An 18,476-nucleotide genomic window follows, 5' to 3' on the forward strand; every position below is an offset into this window, starting at 1 on the left:
TTTCCATTTCCCAACAACCCACCCTTTCTTCATTTGGACCATAGAAGAAAAGAAACCTTTAACTCTACTTTCCTTTGTCCTTTCTCTGCTTCCTTTACAGATAATCTCACCACCAGTGTGAGCACCGATCTTCCTGTTTCTGTTGGAGGAGAGCTAGCTGGTCAAACGTCTCCATCACTAACCCGTGCCCCCAAGCTCAAAAGCTCTGGGAAAATTCGTCGTTCCGCTAGTGCCCTCAGCAAATCTTCGAATTAAAATACATTAGAAACTGAGTCAGCTCAAAGAAAATGTTTGAGTTAACTCAAAAATATCAATGATTGTCTGAACTCCACAGGATGATTTTGTGCTATAAAATCACAGTTCCTTCCAAAGAAAAGAAGAAAAATTCACCACCAAACAAGTTTCATTTCACTCTCCTTTGTGTATTATTTGTGACTAGACTAGGAACAGCAAGTACAAGGAATTCTACATGGCTTTTGATGTGTATCACAGGTAACAGGTTTTGTGTAACTCAAGTACTTTTTTCTTACTTTTAGGCAGAAGCACAACTGTCATAGGAATATACAAAACAGGTATTGAAGCAAATTGTTTATGGAATTGTCTTTGGTTGTATTGAGCTTATTAATATTCACTCTGATCTTAGGATTTGTGTTTTAGCTTAAAAAAAAACTTTCATCATCATAGAAAACTGGCTTTCCCCAAGGGCTTTTTCCTCATGGCTCAGAAGTGATTTCACTTCATTTTGATTTACTCACTTCACTACCTACTCAGATATCAGGATGTAATTTTCCACTAGGTAACCAGTAGTACTAGATAAATTTTAATGAATATCTGTAGAGCTTCTGGGTCATAAATGAGAGATATCACAGCATTGAAGATTCAACCTTCTAGGAATACAGGTTAAATCAAATTATAGCAAATCATTATTCATTGATAAAATTTCATATAGAAAAGAATGAGGACAGTTTCACTATGGCAAAACTTGATTAACTGAGCAGATATATTTTAAGATCTGCAATTTGAATCTATAACTTCTGTTACTTGACCATCATTCAAACCTTGAAATCTGTTTTCATGCAGATATTGTCATTATAATGTAACTAGGATGTGACTAGCACTCTTGAAGGACTTGTGTTCTAATGCATAGCAGAGCCTCATTTGCTAAAAATACTTTTCTTCTTGTACCCCAATCTTAACTTAGCATTCCCACCACCATAACTGTAACCATAGAGGAATTCCATTTCTTCTGCATCTTAAACTAGGCACAAATACATACTGAGAGCCATCATTGGGCAAGATATTTTACTAAATGTTTTAGCTAAAAACCATCAAGTGTCTCAATGGAGCCTACTCTGAGTAGTGAGGTGCACTGTTATAAATGAGAGACTAGTAACACAGAAGAAGAGAAATCTGGAGTTGACCAGCTTCTGAGTAAATAATTGTACTTTGTGGCCCCAATTATTACTGTATTCTAATTTGCTAATGTTGAAGACCTACTAGCTAGGTACTAAGTTCAGTGACTAGTTACTGTAGCTTCCAAATGCACTAAGATTTTTGGGGCACAGTATATTTTCTTTTAATCTCCAAGGTGCATAAATTCCCATCAGCCAACTTTGAACTTTTTCATAAAACAAGAGAAGTAAACGTAGTCAGAGAAGGAAGAGGCATGGAGATGAGTGTGACCAAGTCAGAACTGCAGCTGGTATTGTGATGAAGGCCCAAGGCCACAGAAGAAATCAGATCATGTGAAGGATATTTTTGTTTTTTCTTCTCTTCAGTTGTTATGTGAAACTCCTTCCTGACATCTTTCATTTGAGGGTTACTGCGAAGGCCTGTAGAAATGATATCTGCACAGTTAATCTATTCCTAAGTGCACAACCCTCTTGACCATTTGGATGGCACTACCTTTGGGCAAAGCAGTAGAGCCAATTGTGCATGGAATCAGCCCAGAGCCCTTATCTAACTTGTAACAATATGTGTAAGCCCAGCTTGGAGTCAAGAAACCTCTAGGTATCCTTTAGAAAGGTTTCAGACATTCTATTCTGTGGCTTTGAAGGCCTCAGAATTGTGTCCTATAAGGTTTTTGTGATGTTTCAAGAAGCATAAGGGAAAATTCAATCACTTCACATTGTTTTTATTTTGTAAACTAGTCTATTTATAAAAATATTCTCTGGTTCCTTATAGACAATATCAAATATAGTTGATTTTCAATATATTTTTTTCCTAATTATGCCAGCAAATACCTCATCCCCATTTTGTTATATTTTAAATCTGCACATGACAAAAGGCAAGCATCCATTTAGTTTTTTATTGTTTTTCTTAAACAATATAGAACTTGACTAATAGGCTGAGTAAACTTAATGGTTTCTAAACTTGGAGTTGGCCCAGAGTTCATTGAGATAACTCTTTGAGGAACATATAATCATCAGGTATCATGAAGGAAGGCGAAATGTCTGCGTTTTTAAGAGAGTGGTGTGATGCATGTTAGCATATAAGAGGGCTAAATTAAAGTCCCCTTATTTCTTAATGATTGTTACAACACCACAAGCTTGTGCTGCTATATTTCAGGGAATATTTTGGGCCGACGTTCTCATTACAAACTTGGATTATCAGAGGCTTGTGACGAAGGCCCTTCAGTGTGCTTTAGGATGGGCACAAGCATATTTTAGCTCATGCTTTATTTTCTGGGGTAAAAAGGGGGAGAGGGGCTAATTTCAACTGCAATTTTTATGACCAAAAATCACAATTAAAAAATTGTTTTTTCTAGATTTACATGCTTGATAACATTTAATTTGGAGGTTTTTTGAGGAAAATAATTTTATGTACAAATGGACTATAATCATTTTTACTATTGGAGTGGCAAATGGAAATACTCGTTATCTCACTTAGAAAAGCAAATATTGCACCTTCATAATAAATGCCTTTCAGCAAAATCGAGTTGATAATCATTCAGCACACACCCCTAGGTACCGGTGCTGACAAATCACATTAGCAGGTCAACCATCTGTGAATTAAAGTGTCCCTAATTAGACCTAAATGTGATAAGACTTGTTGGCTTTAAGATGATGTTAGGTATGCTGAGTTCTCCCTTATCAGCATCCGCTGATGCTCTGATGCTCTATAGCTAAAAACTAATGTAGCAAAATCTCACAGACTGTTATTTTTTCTTAAAAAATAATACTACTAAAAAGGGGCAGAAATGAAATACCTACTCTTGATAAAAACATGAAAATTCAGCCATATCAAGTGACTCTCACAAGTGTCTTTAAATGCATGCAGTCAGTGACCCAGGACCTAGGAGCTACAGGGTAGAAGGTAGGGTTTGTAGCCTTGGATTCGATGACTTGTGTTGATTGGCCAAACCCTGAGCCTTATTTTTTAAAAATCATGCAGATTCATATAGCAATGCAAATAATCTCTAGAGATCTTTCCTCAGGTCTAATTAATCTGTTCTTCCTCCAATGTTGAATTTATTTTCATCATGTTATATAACAATTTGAGGAATACTTTAAAACGTACTGTGACTTCTCCATAATTATGTTTTTATCTCTATGTGAAACTAAACTGCATATGGGACAAGCCATTGTTTTTTGGTTACATTCAATATCTCTGTATTATATATTAAGTGAATGTTTTCTGTTTCCTCGTCTACAATGTTTAGTGTGTGTAAATAAGGAAACGTCTTTGATAAATTCAGTAAAAATTAACTTATAGTGTGTCATCTGCTTTTGCTTTTCCTTTATTTAATTTTACTAAAACTCAGCATCAAGGGTTAACATTAGGTGACTTTCCAGTCTAACTGATGCTTATGCAAGGAGTTATTCCTTCCTCAAGCCTACATGGAACCTGCCTTTGCAGGCATTTCTTCACACGAGGGCAAGAACTGCTGACAAAGGCAGTCCTAATCCCTGAAAACAACAGAAAGAAATTGTTTCTCCTGACTGTTACAGCTTGACTCTTGACTACATAAAAGATTCTCTTTTGTGATGATATAGTAGGTTGATAAAGTAATTTAGAAATGCAGCCCTTGTGTGCTATACATTTAATTTATTTTTTAATTATGGTGGTTATTAGTCACTAATAAAACATGTGTCTAATTTACACAGGATGAAATAATTCATATGACATTTTCTCCTAATGATGACCCAATAACTTACCTTAATTCCACAAATCCATTAGTGTATTAATTAAAATTATCTTTTCCATGAAAAGATAAGAGCAATTCATATTATTTGCATACAATTTGCACTTCCATTTTTTTTTTTTAGGTTTTTGCAAGGCAATGGGGGTTAAGTGGCTTGCCCAAGGCCACACAGCTAGGTATTTATTAAGTGTATGAGGTCGGATTGAACTCAGGTACCCGACTCCAGGGCCAGTACTCTATCCACTGCACCACCTAGCAGCCCCAATACTTCCTTTTCTTTTTTCTTTTTTGCAAGGCAATGGGGTTAAGTGGCTTGCCCAAGGCCACACAGCTAGGTAATTATTAAGTGTGTGAGGCTGGATTTGAACTCAGGTACTCCTGCCTCCAGGGCCAGTGCTCTGGCCCCCACACCACCTAGCCGCCCCTGATACTTCCTTTTCTTAATGAATCAAAATCCCTTTTACTCATATGTTAAAACAAATGGTATAAAAAAATTTTTTAAATGATTCATTGGATCTGATACAGCTGCTTTAGTACCCTAAAAGTGTCAACATAGGATTCTTAACAAAGGATTTATACAAAATTTTAAACAACCCCTTTACAGATGAAGAAATTGAGCCCCAGAGAAGTTATGATTTGTTCAAGGTTACTACTCGGTAACTGAGCTCAAATCCAAACATAGGCTTTCTAAGTCCACCTCTAGCCTTATTATCTAAAATACTGTATGTCTCCTGCATACTTCAGGAAATTTGCATGCCTGGTTTTCTCACTGATAAAAACAGATGACCATAACACATTTATTTTCATGAAATTTGTCTTTCCTACTTAAATGAGAGATATATAGCTTACATAATTTCTGTATCAAAAGTCTCTTTTATAGTTTAATTTGGATCAGTCATAAAATGAAGAGATTAGGAACAAAAGTGAGGGATGATATACAAAATATCCAGAACATCCAAAAATCACACTAAATGCTCTCCCATGTTAGAAGGTTCTGCCTTAAAGGAGTTAGTAAAAAGAAATGCCTAGCAAACTGAAACAGGATAAGAAGATAGTGTCTGTGTTTGTAGAGGGAGAGCCTGTGTCAGTGAGATCATGGATTTCATTAAAAGAAAAAAGTAGATTTCACAATCCCTTCCTTTGAATGGACCCACACAAATGGGGTGATGGTGGTGGTGGTAGGGGCATCAGTGCCTTTCTTATAGCTATGGGGAAACACCTATCATGACACATTCCCAAGGGCCTCAAAGTAAGGAGCTTCCTTTTCTGAGCAGCATTAATGTGGTGAGTACATGAAAGTGGCAAGTTGCTAGACTATATTCTAAAGGCCTGAAAAAGCTAGTGTTTTGTGAACAGAGACCCAATGTAAATAATGACAACATTAGGAAGAAAAACAACATTAAAAGACTTTGGAACTGATTGGTACAGTAATAAACCACAATTCCAGAGGACCAAATGAAGTTTGCCACCTACCTCCTGCCAGGGAGGAAGTGGACTTAAAATGCAGGGAAAAAACTGGACATGTTTTGGACATAACCAATGTGATGATTTGTTATGGGGTTTATTCATTTGGAGAAAGGGAGAATAAAATGGAACAGAAGATAAGTACATGGAAAAATGAAGTGAATTATAGGGAAATTTGTTTCACTGAATTTGAGGGAGCAAGACAAGTTTTGAACATAATATAACTAAATGTTTTTATTTCATGTTTCCAAGATACATTTTTATTTTTTATGACATTTAAAGTTACTCATTAAACTAAAAAGAGAGAAATGGAAAACAGAAATTAAGGAGAAGCCCCATTTTCTTTCCTGGGATTAGCTTCACTTTAAGGATAATTTTCCCCATGTTCTTCAGGTAAAGGATTTTTTAAAAAAGAATTATCATTTTAATGCAATTTTCCAATAAATGGTTTGATAACTTACATAGTCTAGAATGGTGGTTCTCAGTCTTTGAGTCTACAGACTTGCATGGAGAGATGCTAAGCTATTTCTAAGAGTTTGTAAATCTATATGTACACAAGCATGATTAGATTGAACTTTAAACCAAATACACAGTATGCTGACTAATAAGAAAAAGGCATGAGTGCTGTAAAGTGGACAATATCTTGTTCATATATTATTTTTTCAAATGTATTTAAATACTGCTCCAATTAATGAAATAGAAATTAAATTTAAAAAGTGATAAATTTATAGAAGCCTTTTGTCATATAATTCATTTTATCAGGCATTGACTGATGACAATACAAATACTATTATTTAGAGAAATCTACCTTCTTTTTACATTAAACTGCTTTAAAAGATCGGGAGCCACTAGTCTAGAAGATTGACAACAGAACTCAGAGTCAGGATACTTCCCCAATGGCTAGTCGTATCACTAATTCCTTGGATAAGGTGCCTAACTTTTGTGATTTGTCATTTTCTCATTTATACAATTGAATTCACACTTGATCCTTGCCCAAAAGTCTGAGGAACAGGTATGACAACCTGGCAGCCATCTGATCTGTTAAAAGTGATTTTTAGGGGCAGCTAGGTGGCGCAGTGGATAAAGCACTGGCCCTGGAGTCAGGAGTACCTGGGTTCAAATCCAGTCTCAGACACTTAATAATTAGCTAGCTGTGTGGCCTTGGGCAAGCCACTTAGCCCCATTTGCCTTGCAAAAACCTAAAAAAAAAGTGACTTTTAACACAATTGGAATAATTGCATGCTGTAATGATCTTATTATTCAGTGTTACTGTCTCAATCACTGATTTATGGTTTTATATTTTAGAGTAAAATGTATTAATACATATAGGCATACCTCAGGTATTGTGGTTCAGTTTCAAACTGCTGCAATAAAACAAATACCATAATGAAACAAGTAAGATGAATTTTTTGGTTTTCCAGTGCATATGAAAGTTAATTTACATTATATACTGTAGTCTTATTAGGCATGCACTAACTAGTATTATGTCTAAAAAAAATCCCAAAACAATGTACATACGTTAATTAAAAATATTTTTCTGCTAAAAAAATGCTGTCATATTAGTCTTCAACTAGTCATAATCTTTTTGCTGGTGGTAGATATTGATGACTTCTAACTGACCAGGAAAGTAGTTACTGAAGATTGGGGTTACTAACAATTTCTTAAAACAAGAACAATAATATTGTTATTAAGTAATAATTAATCAATTGATTAATTGATTCTCTTTCATTTAAATAGAGACCATTGTAGGGTTATTAATTGGCCTAATTTCAATATTGCTGTATCTCAGAGGAGAGGTAGAGAAGCCAGGAATGACCAGTTGGTGGAGCAGTTAGAAGATACACGCAGCACAGTGCCCTAACAATGACATAGTAACATCAAAGTTCACTGATTCCAGATCACCATAACAGATTTAACAACAATGAAAAATGTGACACAGAGACACCACAATGTGAACACACGCTATTGGGAAAAAATAGCCCTGATTGACTCACTTGATGCATGGTTCCCACATTCCTTCAATTTGCAAAAGAATACAATATGTGAAGTATGATAAATTGAAATGCAAAATTAAGTATGCCTGTATCTCACTTTCCAGGTTCTTCTCCCTTTAAAAACTTTTCAATCTTAGAACCCATTGCATACAATTCCAAGAATGTAGTAACAAAGTCTGTTTTCCTTGCTCCAAAGGGCACCCTTGCTAAAGTTTGTTTTTGTTGAATAATGATATATGAAGAGCAACAAGTAGGTGGCATAACAGATAGATCACTGGCCTAAAGTTAGGAACATCTGAGCTCAGATCTGACCTGGGCAAGTGACTGAGCAAATCACTTAACCTCGTTTGCCTGTTTCCTCAAATATAAAATGAGCTGGAGATGGAAATGGCAAACCTGATGACCAAGTTAATCCCTAAATGGGATCATGAAGAGTCAAACACAACTGAACAACAATAAGCAATGCTATATAAAGAAGAGATTCTGTCCCACTATTGCTTCTAGTAACTAACCCACAAATCATCATGGTTCAGGGTCAGTAAAAATCTTCAGAAAGATATATGACATTTTAGACCAACTTTTGCTGGCTGGAAATTCCCACCAGAGACTGTTACTAAAAAGAGTGTTCTCAAAACTTAATCTTCACTTCCTTGCCAGGAGTTGATAGAATATTTTTAAGTTACACCAGCATTATGTAACTAAGTGAATGCAAACAGATTCATATCCTGGCTGTATAGTTAAGTACATGGAATTTGAATTCAGGTGATCTTGGCTCCAAGTCCAGCCTTTTATCATCTGTACCACCCAGCAACCTCAAGATCCTTTCTGATCTCTGTAGCTTTTGTCCTTGTGGAATGCCCATTTGTCTTTGTCTTCAAGAGGTATTAAGGAGGGGTGGCTAGGTGGCGTAGTGGATAAAACACTGGCCCTGGAGTCAGGAGTACCTGGGTTCAAATCAATCTCAGACACTTAATAATTACCTAGCTGTGTGGCTTTGGGCAAGCCACTTAACCCTGTTTGCCTTGCAAAAACCTAAAAAAAAGATATTAATGAAACTGTCGCGTATTGATTCTCCTCCTCAAATGACCATTCCAGTCACCTTTGCTGGGTCATCATCCATAAACCTCCTTTATATGATCCTAATATCAAGGGCATTTTTTTATTTGGTTCTGAAGGCAATTGGGAGTTACTGAAGTTTATTGAGTAGGAAGGATGATAGGATCGTACCTAAGGTTTAGGAAAATCATTTGAATGTGGATGGATTGAAGTGGGGAGAGACTTAGGCAGACATCAATAGCAGCCCACATATGAGGTAATGAAGACTTGGACTAGTGATGGCCATGTCAGAAAAGAGGAAGGGGTGTATCAGAGAAGTCGAGGAGAATTAGGGCTGGGAAAAGGTCTTTGCATTTGGTATCAAAGATCATTAATAACCTTGGAGAGAGCAATTTTGGTGGAAAGATAAGGTTATCCAGATTGTAAGGAGTTAAGTTTTCCTCTTTTTTACTTCTTGAACTCTGACTCCAGTTAAATTTCAGCATAAGTTGTACCTCCTATTAAAAACTCATTCTTATTCCTCAAGTTATTAAAGGGATTCTACTTACCAGAAATTATTTTGCATATATTTCATGATTCCTTCTCTTAGTACCCATTGTGTCTTTCATTCCCATACAATATCTTCTTAAAGCCTTTAAAATTTTTTTTTTTACTCTCTCATTTTTTATTTTTATTCACACTGCCAGCACTGGGGCAAGCACTTAATTGTCATTTTTCAGTCATGTCTATCTCTTTGTGACCCCATTTGGGATTTTCTGGGCCAGGCTACTGAAGTGGTTTGCCATTTCATTCTTCAATTCATTTTCTGGTTAAGTGACTTGCCCAGGGTCACACAACTGAGGATTTGAATTCAAGAAGAAGAGTCTGACTCCTTGCTTTGTACTGTCCTTTGTACCACTAGCAGTTCCTTATTAGTGCTTGTCAAAGTTAATTGGATTGCATGGTCTTGGGGAAATAAAATTGTCCATCATCCTAAAATCTCAATTTGCTGATACCCCTAGCTTTGTGCTCATTTCAGCTTTCATGTAACAGCAATGAGACCTTTGCCCCCAAATTATTGATCATCATGTTGAGCATTGCCTTTAACAAGGAGAATAAAAGCAAAAACTTCAGTGTCATAAACAAAAATTTCCTATAAGAAGATTGGTATTAGAATAGCTTACAAAACAATTATTGTAATATACTGTTGGATGTAATGTTAGACCTAGACTTTGCTCATCAAATGCATTATAGTCAATTTGAGAAAGAAAACAAAGGTGTAAGTAATGATGATGTTGGGCAGCTAGGTGGCACAGAAAATAGCATGCCAGAAATGGCAAACTACTCTTAACATCTTTGCCAAGAAAGCCCCAAATGGAGTCATGAAGAGTCAGGCATGACTGATCAGCAGCAACAACAAAATAGTAGCATTTCTTTGGGGGGGGGTAAACAGTTAATAATAATTCTAAACAATTTTTGACCCCAACTATTCTTCAGCTTTTTATGTTTAATCTTACCTCTATCACAAAAAAATGAATTTTCTTCTAAGATCCTATAATGTTGAAATGTTTTTTTCTGATAATCACTGCTCCCTTTTTAAAGTGATGAGTCAAAGCAAATGGAAAACCTCCTCCCTTTGCATTATGATTTCTTTATAGGCTCCCCCATATTCCACAGTTGATATAAAAAACACCATCACATTCTTTTCATCTTTGTCCAGTCAATGAGTTCTTAACTTGTACCAAGCACTGTACTAGACTTTAGGGATAAAAAGGAAAACAAAAACATAGCCCCCATCCTCTGAGGTTTTCCATGCTAATAAAGGAGACAACATGAAAATTACAAGATGCATAACATTGTATACAGGGTAAATGGGAGATAATCTTGTAAAGAAGAAAGAGGAAAGGAAAGGAAAGAAATAGATTAGAAAAGACAAGACTTGAAAGAAGTCAGAGACGTAAGAGACAGAGTTAAGGAGGGAGGCATAGACAACCAGTCCAAAGACAGTTACAAGATGGTGGGCCATGTTCTAGACCTGTAAATAGACCAATATAACTGGATCAAAGAGTGAATTGAGGGGAATAAATTATAAGAAGACCAGAAAGGTAGGAAGAGGCTAGGTTGTGAAAATGCCAAAGAATTTTACATTTGATCCTGGAGACAAGACAGAGCCAATGGAATTCATTGAGTGACACAATTTTGGGGAAATCATGTTGGCAGTTGAATGTAGAATGAATTGAAGTGGGGAGAAACTTGAGTGAGGGAGACCAACTTGGTTCAGGGCTTGGTCCTGGCTCTCTGAGTGGAGAGAAGGGGACACACACAAGAGATATTGTGAAGTTACAAATTACACAATTTGGCAACAGATTGAATGTGTGGGATAATTGTCAGTGAGGAGACAAGAACGATTTGAGATTTTGTTCCTGAGGGATTGGGAAGATCATGGTGTCTTCAAATGTAAAAAATTCATATGTGGGAAGGATTTAGTGACAATACTGAGTTTTATTTTAGATATATTGAGCAATGGGTCATTCAGTTTAAGATGTTCAAAAGAAAATTGGTGATATAAATGTGGAGTTCAGAAGAGAAATTAGGACTGGATAGATTCATAGATCTGAGAACTGGCTGCATAGATAGATATCATAAATGAACTTATAGGCCAATGAGATCATCTACCATGATAGACTAGAAGAAAAAGTCAAGGTTGCAAAGGAGCCACAGTCTGTGCATGATTGAGATAACTGTGCAGCAGTGGTGATAGAATTATGTACCAGGAGAGAACAGTTCCTTGAAAAACCAGAGAGGAGAGGGTTTCCAAGAAGAAAAAGAGTGATCTTCATGTCAGAGGCTGCAGAGAGACCCAAAAGGAGAAGGATTAAGAATCATTCAATTTGACAATTAGAAGATCATTGGCAATTATGAAGCATTTTGAAAATGAATGATGAGGTTAGAAAGCCAGAGATGCAAGTTAGATGAGAGGGAATGGAGGCACCTAATGTATACCACTTTTTCAAGGAGTTTAGCTGGGAAAGGGGAAAGAGATATAGAATGATAGCAGGCAAGGTTAGGGTTTAGCTATTGCTATTCTCAGGTCACATTGTTGCATGAAAAGAAAATTACCCTAAATATGCAACTTTACAAATGGACTCTAGGGATAAATTTCTTCCTGGGTAAGAAAAAGTCTCTCCATGTGTAAGGTTAGTGCTTTTAACTTAACAGCTTTTTGTGACACAGCTGTCTTTGAATGTCATGTTGCAAGAAGAGCTCAGCTATTGTACCTTTAAAATTTAAATTATTTTTAATGTGCATTAATTTTACTCATCAATTTCCTTCATAGGAAAGAGGTAAATAGTTAAGATTATTTTTATTTTTCAACTACCTTATCTGATTCCTAGAAGGGAGCTCTTCCAAAATAACATTTTTTTCATTAATACTTAGTGACTTGCATTATACCACTCAGATGATAATAAGTACTTTTGATCAATATTTTCAAAGAAATGGCAGCTGGGCTAAGTGCAAAAGCTGGAAATTGATAAGAGCTCTCCTTCCTGATCCAGCAGAGCATTTTTAGCAATTATCTGTCAGTTTCAACCAGTGAAGACTGGGCATTAATGGTATCCTCCAAAAAAAAATGTGATACCATTTTGCTATCTATAATTATGAACCATTACTAACCCCCTGGATGTTCTTTATCCACCAGTCATTCAAAGAAATATGTTGGTGCTCTTCTCCTTTTAAATATTTCTGAAAGTAAAACTCTTATTTTTTTTGACTGAGAGAACATAGAAATATTTTACCAAGGGAACCCATATGGAAACATTATATGGCCAAAGCAATGTATTGTAATAATCATTTCTTGTAACTTCACTGAAGTAGCCAAAAAGTATTCAAAGACTTGTTCATTAAACTTGGCACATTTCTGGGTACAATTTTTTTTTTAACTAACTATTCATTATTGAGAATCCAGTACATGAAGCCAGGCTTGGCTTTTCCATGAAAATAGCCCTCCCCAAACTGTCTATCAGCTAGGAAAAGGTTAATCAAAAGTGATAAAAACCAGCTTTCTATAGTGACGAAATATTTTATTTTTTAAAAAAATCTCAACATGAGAGAACATACTGCATTTCCCATTTTTCTGTGTCCTATATATAACTTTCCAAAGAGTTTATTGATTTTGATTTTCAAGTCAAGACAACACCTCTTAATGTCAGTACTTTTTGAAAACAAAGGACAAACAACAGCAACTAATTTTAACACCAATTGTTGCCTTAAAAATTTTGTCATATATAGCTATAAACTATAGGAATATGATTTCAGAGTGAATGAACAAGTCGACAGTCAGCAAACATTTATTAAGTGCCTACTATGCATTGGTTACTGTATTAAGTGTTGAATAAACAAAGGAAGGTAGAAACCATCCCCACTCTCAAGGAACTCAAGAATCTTGGTAGAGATAACATGCTAACAACTATGTTTAGGATTAGTCAGAACAACAACAAAAAGATTAGTCACAACAAATTAGAGATACTCTTAGGGGGAAACCTTCTTGTCCAAGGTAGGATCTTAGCAGAAATTTGAAAGAGCCAGGAGGCATAGATGAGGAACAACTAGCAGTCACAACATATTCAGTTTACAAACCCATTAGAAACCATGTTCTTTTTTGTAAATATCTGTATGTATGACTTCTTTCTTATAATTAGGAGAGCCTGCTTTAAAATATTATATTTTTCTTAGCAAATAAAATTTGGAAATAACTTCAGAGTTTATAGTATGAGTCAGAAAAAAAAATGCCCTTCAAATTATTTTTGACACTTTTCGTTGTGGCTTCATGAAATTAAAAATTAGTTTTTACTTATCCCGGGAATAAAATTAGTTGCATGAGCTAGTTTTGAGTATTAAGTAAAAATGTTCCATCCTATATGCTTGATGAGTAATGCTCAACAGTTACATGCATGAATACACTAGGACTTTGTGTGAACTTCCTCCACTAAACCAAAATGGCAAGACTAAGTCCTGGGGAGTTACCTGAAGTATAAGGAAGTCATGACTTGCCCAGAGTCACATTATTTTCAAATGTCACAGACAGGATTTGAATTCATGTTTCCTGACATCAAGCCCATTGCCATTTCTACTATTCCATGCTTGTTCTTACAGAAAAGTCATACTTCTATAGATTATTATGCATTATTGCATTTTTCCATTGGCAAATCTTTTAAAGTTAATTTCTTGACATTTTTAAGTGATCAAAAGTAAACTTTTTTAAAATAAATAGGGCAAAATTCAGGTGAATAAGATCTTGCTTACCAACTCTCAACTGGATTATAAACATATCTTTATTTGTGGTTGTTTTGTTGTTTCTGTAATAAATCATCCAAATCATGGTTCCTCTGAGCAAAGAGACTAGATAAGTATATTGGTACCACCTCTGCCCAAAACCAGTCAATGGATCTTGGGCAAGTTATATAACCTAAGACTATTTTTCCAACTGTAAGATAGGGCTAATGACATTTGTTTGGATTATAGTGAAGTCCACGTGTCTTACTATATGTGAAATAATAATAGCTATCATCGGCAGAGCACTTTAAAGTTTGCAAAGCACTTTACATATAGTAATTTTTTTGAGCCTTAAAACAACCCCATAAGGTTGGTACAATTATCATCACCATTTTATAGATAAAAAAAAAAAAAACTGAGACAGAATGAAACTAAGTGACTCATCCAGGGTCACAGAGCTAAGAGGTACTGAGGCAAGATTCAAAGTCAGGTCTTCCAGATTCTAAGGCCAACATTCTGTCTACAATGCCAAGCTGTCACTCAAAGCTCTGAGGATCCTGAGCATCAGAATGTTACATACAACATGTCCCAAAAGTCTTAGAAATTTTTTTTAGTTTTTTTTTTCTTTTTGCAAGGCAATGGGGTTAAGTGGCTTGCCCAAGGCCACACAGCTAGGTAATTATTAAGTGTCTGAGGCCGGATTTGAACTCAGGTACTCCTGACTCCAAGACCGGTGCTCTATCCACTGCGCCACCTAGCTGCCCCTCTTAGAAGTTTTAATAGTACTTCTTCCAACCAGACAGAATGTAGTGCATTGAGAGAAGTGCAGGATTTGGAGCTGGAAGCACTGGGTGAGATTCCTGACTCTGTCACTTCAGGTTACCTGTGTGACTTTAAGCAGGTATGAGAAGGTTGAATAGGATGACTTTTTTGGACCTCTTCTAATGCTATGGCTATGATTCACTATTGCAAGACCCTCCATTCCTTAGTAGATGAAATTCATGAGTTTCTCTGATCTAATAAAACTCATTTAACAAAAGGCAAGCTTTTCAGTGATGAACTTCAATGAACTTAGACTTATCCTAGCAGCACTGATATACAAGTAGAAATAACTATAAATGACTTATACAAATAAGTCTATATGTAAATATAGAATTAAGAGAATAATCTATATTTAGATTTGATTGAAGGCAATGGAAACACAAGAAAAGATTACATTCTACTTCACAAAAGTGTGAGTTTGCCACAGAACTATTGATGTACAACAGCTTCATACCTAGGGGAGGTCTCATCATTCTGTTGTCAGAAAATGATCCCTTCATAATTATGAATTCCTCATTTATTTTTCTCTACAATTTTTCATTTCTTTTAAGGTTAAAAAGGAAGTTTTAGTTCAGTCAAGCTTCAGCAATTCTGATTGGATTGTCCTGCCAATTCTGCTATCTATTCACTAAGTCTGTTTCAGTGTCTGAATATATAGGAATGATAACTAATTTTCACAAACATAGGTTTAAAATTGGAAGTTCATGTGGAAATTGTTACTTACTGATGTAGTAATTTGATCTAAACTCTATCCTTGATTAATAAACTCTCCCCCTGCCCTGGTCATTCTCTCCCCATAACAGTGATTCTGAACCATCAGCTTTCATCTTTAAAACCCCATTTCCCTTCACCACACTGCCCAATTTTTATTCCCATTATCCTTAAACTTCTCCCACCATTTCCCATTCTAATCCTACCCAATCCTTTAGCTATGCTCTCAGTAATGCCTGCTCAATAGGCATTCATCTTAAATATTTTCCTTTCCTTCCATCCTCTGGCTCTCACTAAGACCTGGTTCCCTCCTGATGATACAATCTCCCTGACCTCTTTTTCTGGAATCACTGCACTTTCACTCGTTCCTCTCACACCCAACCCACTGTTTGAGATAGAGTATTTGGAATACTTCTTGTTCTCTATTGCCATTTCCAGATTTGCCTTCTACCACAATCAGTACTCAATTCATACATATCAATCAACATTCTGGTAGTTGTTATCTATTGATTTCCAGGTCACCCCCTTTCTTTCCTCAATGAGTTCAGAGATTGGCTCAAAATCTTTCTCTCCTCTCTAAGTCCAGACTTCATACTAGGGGTTTTCAAAAAACATATTCATACTCATTCAATCACCCTGATCTCCTAGTTCCTCAGTCTGCCCATTTCCCATGACTTAACTCTTCCCCCTCAGCCAGCCAAAGATGGTCATACCCTTGATCTTGCCATCACCCCCAAACACTCCAATTCCATGTTCACCAACTCTGACTGACATCTCCTTACTTCATTCATTGTCATTCGATATCTCCATCTACCTTGCTACTCCAAAATTTGTTCTTTGTCCATGCTGTCTCCTTCAATCCCTTGTACCCTGCCCCCCAAGGTATATTCTTTGACATTAGCTACATTCTCATTTCTCCATCTCGTTACCTTGGAGAACCAGTTCACCCCAAAACTATTCTCTTCTTTGAGTCTCTTACCTTATCACTGAATTTGCCTTGCCAAACTGAACCTTAGATCACTCCCGCCAAGTCTTGCCTTTGCTCTAACATATATAATACTGCTAAATGAAGAGGGAGAAAATCATGAAACCATACTGACTGAATCCCCTCCAAGTTTATGTTACATAAACTCAATTAAGTTCATACAGATGCATCCTTTTACATCTCCCTAATCTAACTCGGTCCCATTCTCCTCAGTAATTCTTTCAAAACTTTGCATCCTTTCTCAAACCTTTGATGACTTCTTCCTTTCCTATCTCAACTGAGAAGCTTGCCTCACCAATCACCACTCTGAAATGCCCAAAAGGAGGACGTAGATATCACACATATCAGAGATGGAACTTTTCCTATACAAAAAGGGAAAGCTGGGAAGTCCTCTTCAAACCTTCTATACTATCACCTCAATCTGGACTCAGAAATAGAGTTTTTGCAGCATCCTACTCCCAACAATCATCCTCTTGAGACATTATATATATACATACATGTATATATATACATACATATATATATATATATATATATATATATATATATATATATATAATCCTTTAAGAAATCTTTTGGATACATAAATCATCAGACTATCTTAATCAGAAAATCCAAGGAAAAAATGCAGGAAGGCATTTTCTAGTCCAAGTTGGTTTGGGGAAACAAACAGAAGGGTTTGCCAACATTGGCAACCAGTCAGGAATGACCAAGGGAACATTCCATCACAGAGATAGACTATGCACCAAGATAAGAAGCGCTCCCAAACCTAGCATAGAGTAGCCCAGACTTGTTAAAAATGCAAGATGTGCCTCAAATCCATTCAGAAACCTTCAGTGGAAAAACCAGAGGAAGGATTCCAAACCAAAAAGTAGCCTGAAGTATTCTGAATCTGCCATACTTTCCAGCTGGCTATTGAGACAGAATTCAACAATAGTCTACTGTAATTCAACCAGTCCAACAATAATATTTGATTCAGTTTTCTATCTATTCGAGAAATGAGGCCTTTATGAGAGATATGCTATAAAATTGGGGGAAATTTATTAAATGACTACCTTTAAAAGTAGCTGGTTTGAGCTTCACAAAAACTCTGTGAGGTAGGTACTACCATAATCCTTACTTTACAGTTGAGGATTAACTAATTAATCCAGTCTGAGACTGCATTTGAATGCAATTCTTCCTTACTACAGGAACTTTAAGCACTTTATGCACTGTCCCACCTAGCTGCCTCCTCAAGTGACAAAATCAAGATTGAAAGCTAGAAGAAGTTAAGGCAGGTAGGTGGTACAGTGGACAGATAACCAGCCCTGGAGTCAAAGGATCTGAGTTCAAATCCTGACTCAAATCTTAATACTCAGATGTGTGATCTCAGGCAAGTCACTTAACTCCAGTGCCTTTCAAAAACAAACAGCGATATAAGCTTATCTTCTGGCAAAAGCAACAGACTTGGAAAAATAGAACAAGGAGGGCAACTAGGTGGCACAGTGGATAGAGTCAGACACTTAATAATTACCTAGCTATATGAACTTGGGCAAGTCACTTAACCCCATTTCCTTCAAAAACAAAAAAAAAAGCAAGAAAAGATAATTCAAGAGTCATTAGACTAAGGGAAAGCTATGAGCAAGACATATTCTAGCCATCATTAAACTACCCAGTTCCCTGAGAATAGAGGGCAAAAAAGAAATAGAATCCACCTGTCCCTGAAAGAAATGCCCAAATGAAAAACTCCTAGAATGCTTATAGCCAAAATCAAGAGCTTCTGAAAAAAAAAGAAAAATACTGCCAGCAGCCAGAAAGAATTCCAATATTGAAGAACTCATGATCACACATGGTTTTAGCAGCCATGCTTAAAATAAAATATTCCAAAAGGCAAAGAAAGAATAATTTACCCAGCAAAAATGAGTATAATCCTCCAAAGGAAGAAGAGGATTTTAATCAAATAGGACTTCCAAGCATTCCTGGTGAAAAGGTGAGAACCTTGTAGGAACTTTGAAGTTCAAATACAGGAGATGAGAAACATACAATAATGAACACAATTATAATGGAC

At 36.1% G+C, this 18,476-nt stretch overlaps 1 protein-coding gene across 4 annotated transcripts in view; it reads left to right on the plus strand.

Annotated features, from left to right (window-relative positions):
• The window catches only part of RALGAPA2 (Ral GTPase activating protein catalytic subunit alpha 2), a 374,367-nt gene extending 370,040 nt beyond the window's left edge, over window positions 1-4,327 (plus strand). Inside the window, exon 40 of one of the 4 annotated variants that reach the window (XM_074209342.1) lies at window positions 101-4,327. In XM_074209342.1, coding sequence (XP_074065443.1) covers window positions 101-255 — 155 coding nt within the window. In that variant the 3' untranslated portion in view covers window positions 256-4,327. The remainder of the gene's footprint in view (window positions 1-100) is intronic. The other 3 variants (XM_074209345.1, XM_074209344.1, XM_074209346.1) reach the window with 3 other exon arrangements.
• Window positions 4,328-18,476: the final 14,149 nt, after the last annotated feature.

This window comes from Macrotis lagotis, chromosome 1, assembly GCF_037893015.1.
Source record: "Macrotis lagotis isolate mMagLag1 chromosome 1, bilby.v1.9.chrom.fasta, whole genome shotgun sequence".
Lineage (NCBI taxonomy): Eukaryota > Metazoa > Chordata > Mammalia > Peramelemorphia > Peramelidae > Macrotis > Macrotis lagotis.